We start from the raw sequence: 14,276 nt of genomic DNA, 5'->3' as shown, positions 1-14,276 counted from the left end.
GTGCCCTTGCATATTTTTAAAAATCTTTTCCTGTCAGTTTCTTAAATTAAACAAGTTGTATTTAACTTTTCATTTGAAGCAATCGATTGCCAATTTTGTTTGGGTTTTTTTCCCAGACAAAAAGAAGTTTACCTAGCTCTGTTTTGCTGAGAGATACCAAAGATTTCAACACCATTCAACAGAATTCCCGAAACGAAATAACATGTACATATTAGTAAAAAAAAGGGAAAAACCCCTGATATTTTGGTTACAAATATGTGGAGAATCTGGCAAAGAAACCATATGCTTACAAATGGATACCAATGTACATAAACATGTAATGCATGGACATGCATAGCATATAGCACTTACAGAAATTTGATCCATGAAACAGGTTAATATTTCTTGCACACATGCATCTACAAGGAACGTACATGTATTTGTGACAAGCAACGATAAATCTCCAATGCGTCACTCGCGCAAATTGAAAAAAATGTGTCTCAATACCCCGTCGCAAACAGGAAATTTGTTGCTGTCACACGAAGACAAGTTGTGACGGCAATTGGGATTTATACTCTTGCCCCCGGCAGTGATAGCCGACATACTATCTTCAACTAATGGACGAGGAGTAATATTTTTTTAGGGCAAGGAAGAGTTTACCACAGAGATATATGATCCAGCATCGGCGTAATATTTGTGATTGGTTTCATCTTGTTTCTTTAAAAAAAAAACTCCCTCTCTGACTGGCAAATTCAGCAAAGCCAGCCCAGCAGTCAAAATAAATAAAGTGACTGTTTATAAGTGACTGTAAATAAACTTAACCGTCCCAAATCCTCTAAAATCCTCTTTGCAAAACGGAGGATTTCTAAACTATGTATTATAATTACACATATAGGCCTATCTAGTATTTTTGGTCAAACTTTGATCAAATTTCTCAACGCAAATATTGCAACTACATGGTGTGAAAATTTGTTATACAATTTTCAATGTTAATTGAGTGTCACAAATGTTTTTTTTTCTTCAAAACCTGATGTGTGACGTACATTTACTGAACGACCCTTTAATACCGAAGCTTCATTTTAAACGAAAGCATCAAGTGGAACGAATTTGTAATAGATAGGTGCCCTGCATGTCAGGCTTCATTGACCACATGCTGGCAGATTGATGAGATGGGAATCAATACATGTAAACCTACCGGTATGGTAGGAACATGCAGGTTATGTGTACATATTGTTCTTGTATGTGTTGTACGGGAGCTACAATGTACAAAATGTTTAGTACAAGTGTCAGAAATATTTGAATATTTGGCCTTTTTTGTGATTGTAAACAAAAGTTAGAATTTCTTTCAAGACTAGATACATGTTTATGCCTACTCAAAACTGCCTTTTTTGTACCTTCAAACATATTTTTCTTTTTTTCAATTTGTAGAGCAAGCTTTATAATTGGACCTTGCATTGACTTTTAACAATTTAAACACCAATTTTTGTATACAGGTAACAAGGAAATTGACTTTAACAAAGAATAAGTTGAAAAAAGAAATTTGTTAGATTTTTTTTCAGTTGAATGGGGATGTGAATATGTAGCTTTAGAAAACAAAAACCCTGACTGAATGGCTTGTAAATTAATTTGACCTTCTCATGACTTAAGACCAACATTTGGACCAGAAATCAATGTAAAATGTCACACTTGAAACAGAAAAAGTGCGGCTTGAATTTATAGGTCATTTTGATGCTTAATATGCTGTTGTGAATTTTGTACATGTACCGGAATGACTTGAATATTTTAACAGAACTACAGTTTTCTTATCAGCCAGAAAAACAATCTCCAGTTTTGTTCAGCTCATTCCCTTCCCTAATGTTATAGTCGCCAAGAAAAAAAACCAAGAAGAGTCAACGAAAAAAATATTTCTGTCGCATTTGCAAGACTGACGTGTTGACTTCCTAATGGACAATACTTGATCATCCAGGCGCTGAAAGCAAACAGAAATTGAAATGGCTCCTGGCTATGGCACGCTAAAATGTTGGGGGGGGGGGGGGAACAAAGACCTGGGGCATTACGTCTCATGATCCACCATGGCAACCAATCCAAGACGGCCGACATGAGGAATTACATGTATGTCACATGATCCCACCGTGGCAACCAATCCAAGATGGCCGACAGCCGGTCCCCAAATGCATTGTCCCAGTTTTCATTTGCACTTCTGCAATCGGTTGCAGCAAAGAGCTGGGAACCAGCATTTAATTCCAGGTACCCTGTATTATGTCGTTCCGTTTGATCGGGCAAAAACAGGGATATGAAAACGACAGATCTTGGCAAGGTGCCAAACAAAGATGTCTGGATGGTTACAGACACACAATTTTTTGAATGCCTCGGGCAATAATGTTGGGTTTTTGAAACAACGGATTTGTCTCCAGCTTTGACTTCAGGAGAGGTTTTTTTTTAGGGAACATGGAATCTTGAAGTACAAATATATGTATGTGTATCCATAGCTGGAGACAAAGTCCAAGTTTCAAAAACCTCCTTAAAGGCATTTGCTTTTCATGCATGTTGTTTGTTTCCAATAATAACACCACTCAAAATCCAAAGAAGAATGTTCAAAACCTAACCTGTTGAAGTGTCAGCTTAGTGGATATTACACTTTTTGAGAAAACAGTGAAAAATCATGCACAACCTTTTTCATCCTGAAACTCGATTTTCACTATAACATGTTGCACTCTTTATATCCAAAATCGACAGATCGTTGGAAATCACCTACATTTCTTGATTTCCTCTAAAAACAAGACAGATGGAATTATTTCACGGGGTGTTTAGTACCAGTACGATCTTTAATCCAAGTAAGCTTTTTGATAATACTTTGGTAGGTTACTTTAGTTTGGGGATAAATGCAAATGATCCTACATGTACATGTACATGCCTTTAAATTCATGGATAACTTTTCAAGGGGGTTACATATGTACATGTACATGTAAACAAGACCCTTGATCATAATTTGGTTTGAGAATGTGCAGAGATAACCCGCCCCTATCTTACATTTGAAAAAGCACTCTCTTAAAATTCCATCTTCAAGTAGGTACATCTCACTTAAAATTGTTCAGACTTGTAAACGACTTTGGCCATTGAGTTTTCAATTTCCGTTCGCTCTTTCAGTAATGTTTTTACAAGGACAAGGTGTGAAATTCGTACATGTACGTACATCAAGATTATTACACACAAAAAAAGCGAAATTGACCCTAACTCCCAAGGCTTTTTTGCTATGATGCAACCTCAATCCTGCAAAATCCTCCAAGTTCCATTTAAAAATTGCATACAGCCTCAATCCTACAAAATCTTCCGAGTGAATGTGGTTCTTGGAGGGGTGTCCCACTGCCTCAATCCTGCAAAATCCTCCAGCAATCACTGTCAATATTTTGAGGCAGAGCCAGTGACATCCTGGAGCTGTGTGGAGGATTAAAAGTATAATCTAGGCCTAAATTTATGCACGGCTGGGCATAAACACCACATGGTCCGGCCCAAGACCTTGACACAGTGCATCCTCCAAAATCAGCCACACCTTTTTGCCATACATGCATAGCCTCAATCCTGCAAAATCCTCCATTTTGCAAAGCGGATTTTGGAAGATTTGGGAAGGTTAGGGTTAAACAAATTGCCAAAATACATTTAATGTAAAAAAAAAAGAAAAAGAAGAAATTGGTAGTGTCCATACAAGGGAAGGCCAGCATATGGGCTCCCTGCTCTTGACTGACTCAAAATATTCCACCAGATGCGAGAGTTTGTTACATGTCAAGAGTTAATTCAATGAAGTGTAAAATGCAGTGACACTGCAAATAAGTTGATTGATAAGGGAACGTGCACACTCCAGCACTGCCCCGACATTGTTCGCGGGCGTGTACATACATACGTACGTGTACAAGTGCATCGGTGTGTAGACAGTTAATGCCAAAGCTGTTTAAACACTTCCATTTTAAATCTGAAAACAGGTTGAATATATTAGTGCTGGTGTGAAGGAACGTGTGATACCTAATCCAGAAGACAAGAATTGCAAGGTTTTTTATGATTGCGTGTGTGCCATATGTGCAGTAGGCATTAGGGGTGTGCACGGGTAGTACGGGAATTGGGTACCCGCTTGAAAAAAACTACGGGTACCCGTTAAAGAAACCAACCCCAAAATTTAAATCTCAGAAGTTGCTGTACAGATCGTCCCTAAAGGTCTGCACGATAATCTACTCTATGTATCAGTGCATCGATACAGCAAGATAAAAGTGTGTACAGTGAGCTCAATAGGCCTGCATGTAGCATTAATTTGAATTTTCGCAAACATAAACGTGAATGTGTTTTGTTTTCCTATGTTGCCTGGTTTTCATCTTGACAATTCTCCACAAATGACATTCAAAACATTTCTTTTTCATTGTCTGAGAAGTTACCAAGTATAAACAATAATTTTAAGCAGATAAAAAAAAAATTAATAAATAATAAAAAATAACAACAATAACAACAATAAATTTAAAGTTACCAAGTAATTTGTAAAGTTGTTTGGATATGGAATCGATTCCTGACATCAACGGTCAGTTATTGGGTACCTGGTTCCGATGCACAGCCCTAGTATTAAAACACTTGTTCATTAATACTGTACTACTAACGACAGGTACCAGACTGCTAGTCTCAGGCAATTTTTCGTCAGATCAGCTGATTTCCTCATTTTTCACTTGGAAATTATGCCATTAAAAATTGAAAAATCAATCATTGAAGGTGGTTTCAGGAAGCGTGTTCCGCAGGCAAGCGTTTATTTTCATTCGTACGTTGGCAGTAGAATCCAATTACCCAAACTCGGCCATATGTGAGGTGTTTTGGCAAAATGAGACGAACCTGGGCACAGGCCATAGTGAAGAAAAATGCAATAAAAAACAACTGAGGATAATTGTTGTTTTGATCTTCAGATTCATTGGTGTTTGTAATCTGTGATATGTGTATTACACATATTTTTTAAAAATAGCATACAAATTTTGGAATAAAAGTGTTTTATAAAGGAAAACAATTTTGGCATCTTCAATTTTCACGACAACAAAACTTGAACTTCAAAGGCTTTTTTTTCCCTAGTATTTTTCCTTTTTTTGAATTGTCAATAAATGCAAACTTTATACAGCCATAACATGTAAACGGAATGTCCAATTGAAGTGCAATAAACAGGAGAATTTTATTCTCTTTCCTAATAAACCCGCAAACCCTCATTTCGACATCTGCTAAGTTCTTGCTCATTTTGCCAAAATGCCTCACATATGTTTCCTCTGTTTTTCGCAAAATATAGTAGCCACTGTACTGAAACTTCCACAGGTTAGTTTTTATGCATCGTACCTAAAAGACAGTGAGTGATTTTGTCGCTTCAAATCCCTTAAAGGGAATATACATCATTTGCTTTTGCTGTAATTTTCAGAAATGGATGGAATTGGGGGGTTGGAAATATATAGCAAATATAGTTAACTGACTTTTTTGAGGTTTTGGGTTCGAAAATGCTATAAAAACCAAGAAAAACAATCATTTTTCTGTAGTCTGGTTCCCTGACTCCATTTAAGAAGAAACAGAGCAGTTTACATATATTGGGTAATTGTGAGGTCAGGGAACCAGTCTAGCTGGCTTGTACCCGTTCATAGGTGTGTAATCGATTGCAAACAAGTGCGATGGTCAACTGGGGCCAGTATTTGAAAAAAAGCCAGTTTTTTTCCAACGCTGATCGGCCGATCAGCGTTGGAAATTGATACAAAAATACCACTTTTCTTGAAAATGACAGTATACCAGGTGCCATGATTTTACAGGATGCTTTACACTGTCATTCACTAACAGTCCAGCAAGGTATTTCAAAATGATTTGGTAGTTTTATTTTTTGATGTTTGCAAATGTTGTATTTTCCCTTTAAAATGCACAAAAAGCTAATGATCTTACTCTTAGAAGAATAAATTATAGGAATGTGATAAAAAAAAAAAATTGCAATTGTTTCTTTGTTTTGGAAGCAGGGATTCCCACTAGAAAACGAATGTTCTGATTACAACCCCGCAACTTTGTTCCACCCCCCTGCCCCTTCGCTAATGTGACAAATATTTGTTTCATCAGTCTGCGTCACCACTTGCTCCGGGGCCTTCTGGGAAATCACGACGGCCCGCTAGATCCAATCCCTTTGAGTCTGTTTTGTAGCTTGTTTTTTTGGTGCTCGCTGTGTCTGTGTGGGACGGGCGTAATCTCAAGACGGACTCGGTTGTAAAGAATGAATACGGCCAGGGGAAGTTGAGTTTGTGTTTGTGGGATCATGTCATCCTGAATTTGTACTCAAACTTTGTAACAAGGTTTATTGATTGTTATTTTGGCCGGCCTAGAACCTAACTGACTGACACCCTAACAGAATTCAACCTTTCAAACCCCAACGGCATATTTTGTTGGAATCTGTCAGGATGGGTACAGTACCCCTAAACTGGCAGTCGTTTACATTGGTTGGCACACCTCCAGAATCAAAGTCAGAAATATGTGTGTGCAGTTTCCCATATGGTGTTGGAATTTGCAAGAGGAGGAAAAAATGTCGTTTCGTACTTCACACAAATGCGAATGCAAAGCGAATGTGACGTCTGGAAACATTCGCTGCGAAATTTGGCGGAGTTACATGTACATGTATGCATTCAACGTTTGCGAGCTCACAGTACAAAAAGTTGCCTGGACGTCACAAATTCGCACTGAGTGCAAACTGGAAATTTTGTCTGTATGAAATACGGACTCCTAGTGAAGATAATTAGAACAGTGACAGATCATGTGCGAGGGTAAGAATCCTTATAAGAGCCCAGATTTGATAGGAGTCCAAATTTTATATGACACCGGTCTTTCGGGTTAAAAAGATAAATTGATATAACGAGAAAAGAACCTCCAAGCAACAACAACAACGACAGATATAGTGACAAGCTAGACTAGCCTACCTATAACTCCATTTTTCATTGGTGTGGCCCGAGTACATTAGGAAGATGATTCTTTTGGCTGTGTTTGGATCAAAAGTGGCTGTTACGGTTGTTGATGGCGGCTCTTGTAGTATCAACATCTGAAAGAGTATGAGGGTCCATCAACAGGGAAACGCACCGACAAACAAACAGATCAAAGGATGAAAATCATGATTAGGACGACCACTCTAAGGATTTCTCAAATTTCAAAGGCCACTTTGTAAAGAAAACGACTTTGATGCCTAAAAAGGTTTTTTTTACTTCTGGGAGAGAGGTTTTGCAGAAAACATAATGTTAATTACTTGATGACGTACTATTATCCATGGATAAAGATAGCTTTATTGAGTAAATACCCAAGAATAAATTTGAATGCATATAGGGTTTGATATTGTTCTGCATTTTAGAATGTGATTTGTTCTTTTGGAAAACCTTATTTTTCTATGAGGAGATTATGCAAAACAAGTTGGCAGTTGGAGGAGGAATTCAAAATGGCTGGAAATGATCAAATTTATAATGATTACTTTAATAAATATGCTTGTGTGGAAATATGTGGGATGTTTGAATATATGCCATTTGTTTTTTAGGAGATAGAAAAAAACATGTTGACAATTTCAAGATGATGCCGTTAGACCAAAGAATAAATTTGAGTGTGTGTGGGAATTTGGGAAGTTTGTGTATTTTTTTTTAGGGGATGTGAAAACATGCTATTGATTGTATGATAGAATGGTAGTAATAGAAATAATAAAGTGATAACATTGTTAAGTATTATCATAACTGTAATACCCAAAGAATAAATTTAATATCAAATGAAAGTGGATTGATAAGCCGCACTTTAAATTAAAAATAAGTCAATCAAGTGATTGTGTGAAAAAAATGATTGTGTAAAAAAGATCAGTTGTAAGCAAATAAAAAAAATAAAAAATTTCAACTTTATAAAATCACAGTATAAAAGGATGTTTGACGGTATTTAGATTGAAGTATAAATGAATGTATGAAAGTTTATTACATCAGAATATCGATCTCAAGACTAGGAAAGTCTATTAAATCTGGTCTCAGAGCACACAATATTCTACTTAATTGATTCAGAATGGCTATTCACTGGAAGTCATGTCATGCATCTGTTCTACACAAGGGTCCAGACTTGGCCCATTCATTGGGCATAACGGGGTAATCCTATATGATAGCACTGCCCGGCTCACAAGTGACAGTCAGTGAGTCGGTCGGTCGGTGAGATAGGCACAATAAGGCTGGCCCTCTGGTACCAGCATATATGTACATTGTAAATGCAATTTCTCAATCGGCAAGAAAATTCGGACAATCTCTAGTTTTTTTTTCTTCTTTCTTCTTCATTTTCAGCTGAGGTCAGCGAGAGCGAATCAGAATCGTCGAGCTCGGAAGACGAAGTCAGCATCGGCCGGAAGAGGAAACCCAAGAGGGAGACAAACACAGGTGGGTCCTATTGATTTATCGCATACAGATCGTGACCGCAATTTGCAACGCGTAGTTCATTCACACAAGGCAGATTTTGGTAAAAACTTTGCAATAAAGGGGCATTCTTCCATCATATGTGTGACATAAAATTGGGCTCCTCTGATTTTTGAAGCTTTACTCTTTGTTAACTACATCTGACATGTTACTTTCACTGATTCACCAGGTAAGTACTTTTTACTCCCTACCTCAGAGTATAGTTTCTACTTTCACAAATTGTGTCAAAATATTAGGAGGGGTCATCAAAGTCTGGTCACGTGTGTGACATAAACGTACAAATGTTATGGGGCCCCTATCGGAAATTCACACTTTTCTCCAAAGTTCTAAGGACACACACACCATTACTAATTTTAGAGTAAGACTAGTCCTTTGTGATAAAAATGCATAAACAATGTTCACCCTCTGCCTTAGTTTTACTAAATGGGAATTGTTCTGTGGTCACGTTTGTGACATTTTGATCGGTCATGTGTGTGACATTTTATAACTAAATTTATGCTAATTTATGCACGGAAAGACCAACTTATGAAACATCTTAAGAAATTTGCATCTTGACTTACTAGCAACACTTTAGTGAACAATCATTTGTATTACATCACACAAAAAACTTCTTTTTCCCCCGAAATAAATTTAGTTTAATTTCTGAAGAATCTCCATAAAGAAGATGTACAAAATGTAATTTCAAAGAGAACTAATGATAGATCTTTGGTATATCCATGCATTGTGCCATATTTGATTCACAAGTGACAGTCAGTCAGTGGTACATAGAGGATTATAGTCTGGTTCCCCTTTGACCAGTAGAAATTAAAAATTCTGACAAATGGTACCCCTTTAACGATAAAATTCCAGTCTACGAGTTCAGCAGCGCTGTACATGTACATTGGACACTGTACCCATTTGTAGACACGGTCAAAAGCTGGTAATTTGCTTTTTGCATGAGAGAGTATGTGCCACATGAGAAGTGATGCATGGACTGCGTCGGGAAAAGACATGCGTCACAAGCTAATTATGGAGAAGAAAAAAAATCGCCCCACATATGAGACTACCTCTTGTCTGATCTGTTGTGTTTATTTGCAGGTCTAGCAGCTATCAAATGACCTGGGTTGAAATCAAATTCTCCTCAGTAGTTTAGTGGATTGTGTTCAAGTTACCTTACTTGAAAAAAAAATATTCTTGAAGTGCACCTTAGTGTCCCATATTTTACCTTCAGTGCTTCATGTAAATCTTCCTATACTTGTAGCAATCGCAAACAAGCTCGAAATGATCTCCGAAGGTAGGCCAAAAAAAAAAAAATATTCGGTCTCTGGTCAGACCAAAGTTCCGGAATTGACACGGCCACGCGGCTTTTTTTTTTTTTTTTTTTTTTTTTTTTCCTTCAAGCTTGGATTGTACAGACAAGGTGGGGTACTATTTTGCTTTTTTGGTGTCCTCATGTACATTGGTGTCCTCCATAATTTGCCTTGGTGCTCTCGATCATTTGCCTTGGTGCAATTTCCCATCCTTGGTGCTCTTTGGTAAAAAAATTGAGGAGGTGCGTTGGAGCTACCGCGGAACATTTTTGGAAAAAAAAAGATCGACGCGCATGATTAAAATCGACGCGCGCGCTGACCAGAGACCGACTTATTAGTTTTTTTGGCCTTACAGCCCAACTGTAGACCTGCTGTAGCCTAAGTCATGTACATGATGTAAAAGTCTGTTCCTGTAATGTACAACTATTCACACATGGTTGTGGCTGTTAATTGAAAAGGATTCTCATTTGTTGGTCAGTCATATGTCAGTTGGTGGATGGAGTGATTTATAGCATGTGAAACAACCAATTTGTGTGCAGCATAGTGCGGCCCCAATGCGAAATGAGTGACCTCCTGACCCAGTTTTCCATGACTGTAATATTAATAAATTTGTATCTGGTCAGTGGAAACCTGAAGCAGGTGTTGTTGCGAGGGCCCAAGGGACAAGGTTTTTCATTGCCATAAAAGGCATTTGCTGACATTTGTTACTAACCAACAGAGAGACATGATCATTTCTAGAGCTGCTTTCCCGCAGCTAAAAACCTAACCCCTTGTATCTCTCTCAGTAGCTTTTGTACAGGCTGGTCACCAACTACCAGAAATCCCTATGGATTACACCGTATAACTGCCAAAGCCTGTTTAAGTGGTTTGATAGATAGGGTGACCATTAATACTGGTACAGCTTGTGTAGCAGCCATTTTAACCTGACAATTGTACCAAGATGAGGCCAGTTTACAGACCTGTTAAAAATTGTAACGTGTTAGATTTTAACGTGTTAGATTTTAAGTCAATTCTTAGCAGGAATACATTTTCTTCTCACTGTCTGAATGAAACCCGATGCCGTATTTTACTTCTTCCCCCGAGGCTGCACATACATAAGATGTTTGTTCGCCTTGTTTCTGATTGATTAATTGTATTAGCGGAGACGAATCGACCTTGTCACATTGATTCTAAGGGGGTCGGCGTATTCACGCCAGTGGAATTTTGCAGCTGCGTCGTCGTCGTGCCTTGGCGTCAGTTCCTTTTTAAAAGGGGGGGGGGGGGGGGGGGGTTGAGGGGTTTCTTTGTTGTTCTTTATTTGAACATGTCGAATAATGTCCCATGACAAATAATGTCCCATGACACATGTGAAATAATGTCCCATGATACCGTACATGTCAAATAATGTCTCATGACATATGTCAAATAACGTCCCATATGGCAACAAAATCCCGAGACACATTTCAAATAATGTCCCATTTGACAAATAATGTTGCGTGACACATGTCAAATAATGTCCCATGACGAAAATGTCCCATGAAAAATAAAGTTGCATATGACACATGCCAAATAATGTCCTATGTCAGATAATGTCCCATGCACATGTCAGATAATGTCCCATGTCAAATAATGTCTCATGATCGAGACATGTCAAATAGTTTCCTATGTGAAAAAATGTTGAATGGCACATGTCAAGTAATGTCCAATATAATATGCCATGTGTCAAATAATGTCACATGGCATATGTCAAATAATGTCGCATGGCACATGTCAAATAATGTTCAATAATGTCACATGGCACAAGTCATATAATGTCCCATGACATATTACTGGTATTTTCCTCAAATAATTTCTTGTCAACTTGTCAATGTATGGATATTTTGCTCATGTAAATTTTCTGGTTTTTTGTTGATTCATTGTTCTTGCAATACATGACAGTAAGTCAAGGAGCAAACTTTTCCACAAATGATTTCAATAAAGCAAATTTTGGGTTCACAACTTGAACAGAAAACCCCCTAACCAAAGAGTGTGTTCCTAAAATGACATCACACAATGTCACAGCAACAGCGCCCTCAGTTGTCAGGAATAGTATGGAACATTTTAAATGTTTAAAACGTGCACTTTTCCAAACAATTTACCAAAAGTGGATGTCAAATAGTTTTCATACATATTTAAGAGAAGAAGAAAGTTGCATAAAATATGTTCCAAAGTAAATTTTGTGTCATGATCCCTTTAAAGTTGAAAGCATTCTATGCCAGCATATTTTGCCGCGAATGTTTTTGTGTTGTCGTATGTCCTCCTAGACTAACTCTCACTAGGCAATACAAACATGAATGCAGAGTCGTTGACGTCACGGCAGTTATTCACACTGTGTTTGGCAAAAGGTAAATGCATAACGGAGGTGCATTTCGCTGCAAATGTTTTGCTGAATTTGTCGCACATAATGTCAAAGATTAACAACCTTCAGGAAGACGACATCATTTATTGTACAACACCTGAATAAATCCCCGTCATCTGATTGATGGGTCGTTGATCACATGTCAATGAATTATTTTTCCAACTCGCGGCCCGGCCGCACCTCAAAAACAAAAGTTCTATTCCACGGTAAATAGAAGTTCCATTGCATGGTCACATGATTGGTGGCTCTGACCAATCAGATGACGAGGATTTAGTCAGGTGTTGTATAAAACAAATAGGCCTAATGTGTGTTCACATTCGTGCAATGAAAAGAATAATTACATGATGTGACATATGGAATGTTCCATTCCATGAGGCGAAGCCGAGTGGAATGGAACATTCCATCTGTCATCCAAGTATTCTTACCATTGCACTCATAAACATTGATTAATTGTCTACTATTTTACTGTTGCATCTCGAAAACCCAAATATTGTCAATATACATGTACGGTACGGTACTTCAAAATTTCCTTTCAGTTCCTTATCAGTTTCATTATTAGGTTTTTTTTAATTTAGCGGAAATCGCATTTTCGTGTTGGCTGTCATAATAATCAGCTTTCCACTGCGGTATCGATCGTTATCGAATTTATCAACGTTGTCAGATTAATAAGAAACCAAAAACGGAAATGGATTGTTTACACTTGAGATAAGAGTGAAGTGCATGGCAAGGACGGAATAATTTAGAAAAAAAAAAGTGAAGAGGAAAAATTGGATTTTACTAGGGTTGTACCGAATATACCAAATATACGGATATTTGGTCATCAGCTGGATATCCCACAGCAATTTTTTTATTCAAATATTCAAAAGTGTCAAGCTGGGTTTTTTTAAGTTTGAATTGTATTGGTTGGCTCAGGTTTCATTGGATGTCAGATTTTGGACTGATGAACATTTACTGATGAACATATTGTCTGGCTGGCAAGCGCCTAAACCCAAGTCTTGCACCATGGTGTCGAAAAGTACCGGTATACTGCCACTAACTGCTCTCTCACCCTGGTACTAGATCATTTGCATGTTAAAAAATCTTGCACATTACAATTAGGTACAAAATGGTCTGGTACCTAACCATACTTTATAACAGTGTTTGTTTCTGTATGTGGTGTCCAGGTTACAGACCTAATTGCTTAGTGTGAAATTGGAAACGCATGATTTTTTTCTCCATAATTGTAGTTTTATAATCTTACCCATCAAACATGGACAATTACATTTTATCTTCAAGCAAGCTTGAATCCCCAATCCTGATTGGTCAGTCCATGGCAACAACAGTGTGATATACAAGTAATGAATGTTTAGGAGTGCAATGGTAAGAATAATTTCATGACATAACAGATGGAATGTTCCATTCCATATGTCACCGATTATTCTTTCCCTTTGGCATGTTTGGTTCTTTTCATCTGATTGTCAGCCACCAAAAGTGTGACCGTCCAATGGACCCCAGACCATCATCTGGGGTCAAGTTGTAAAATAGGCTGAACATGTAAAATTGGTCTCATTGCAAAAGTACAAGTCCAATTTGAACCAACTTGGGTCATAGATGCAACATGGCAACCTTCATATGATAATGTCAAAGGTCACATACCAAGGTCTAATGTCATCTGAGGTCAAGAGGCTGAACGTGTAAAATTGGTCTCATTGGAAAAGTTGAAGTCCAATTGGAACCAAACTTGGGTCATATGTAGCTGCAACATGGCAACCTTCATACTGATTAGTCACTCTTTAAAGATAATCACGAATGCTGGCGAGACACATGGTTTCGAGAACCATCTTCTTATGTGATTTAGTCATTTTAATTTTAATTTTTGAACAAAAAAAAACAGATGACAACATCAGCATTGGCAGCAAGAATGGCACGGGCAGCTCCATGTACGGCAATAACTACATGGCGGGGAGTCGGACCAGCATTGGCAGCGCTGGATGGTATGGGGGTGCTAGCACCACCGAGAGCAGCCACGACGCGGCGAGAGACGAGTCCGACAGTGAACGCAGCACGCTCGGAGGTGAGTTTGGTGGAATTTGTATCCGTCGCCATTTTTAGTGTCACAGAGATGTAAATTTTAAAGGGGAGTTTCAAACAGCGAAGAAAGGTTTTCAGTCCAAACAAAATTTAAAGTACATTTTACCA

At 37.9% G+C, this 14,276-nt stretch overlaps 1 protein-coding gene across 6 annotated transcripts in view; it reads left to right on the top strand.

The window, feature by feature from the left end:
- The window catches only part of LOC119726214 (double C2-like domain-containing protein beta), a 58,903-nt gene that overhangs the window by 20,801 nt on the left and 23,826 nt on the right, over window positions 1-14,276 (top strand). For all 6 annotated transcript variants that reach the window (XM_038197818.1, XM_038197822.1, XM_038197820.1 and 3 more), the window contains exons 7-8: window positions 8,304-8,396; window positions 13,972-14,151. In XM_038197818.1, coding sequence (XP_038053746.1) covers window positions 8,304-8,396; window positions 13,972-14,151 — 273 coding nt within the window. The remainder of the gene's footprint in view (window positions 1-8,303; window positions 8,397-13,971; window positions 14,152-14,276) is intronic.

Source organism: Patiria miniata, unplaced genomic scaffold, assembly GCF_015706575.1.
Source record: "Patiria miniata isolate m_02_andy unplaced genomic scaffold, ASM1570657v1 HiC_scaffold_2, whole genome shotgun sequence".
Classification (NCBI taxonomy): Eukaryota; Metazoa; Echinodermata; class Asteroidea; order Valvatida; family Asterinidae; genus Patiria; species Patiria miniata.
This window is presented reverse-complemented; position numbering and strand designations above follow the sequence as displayed.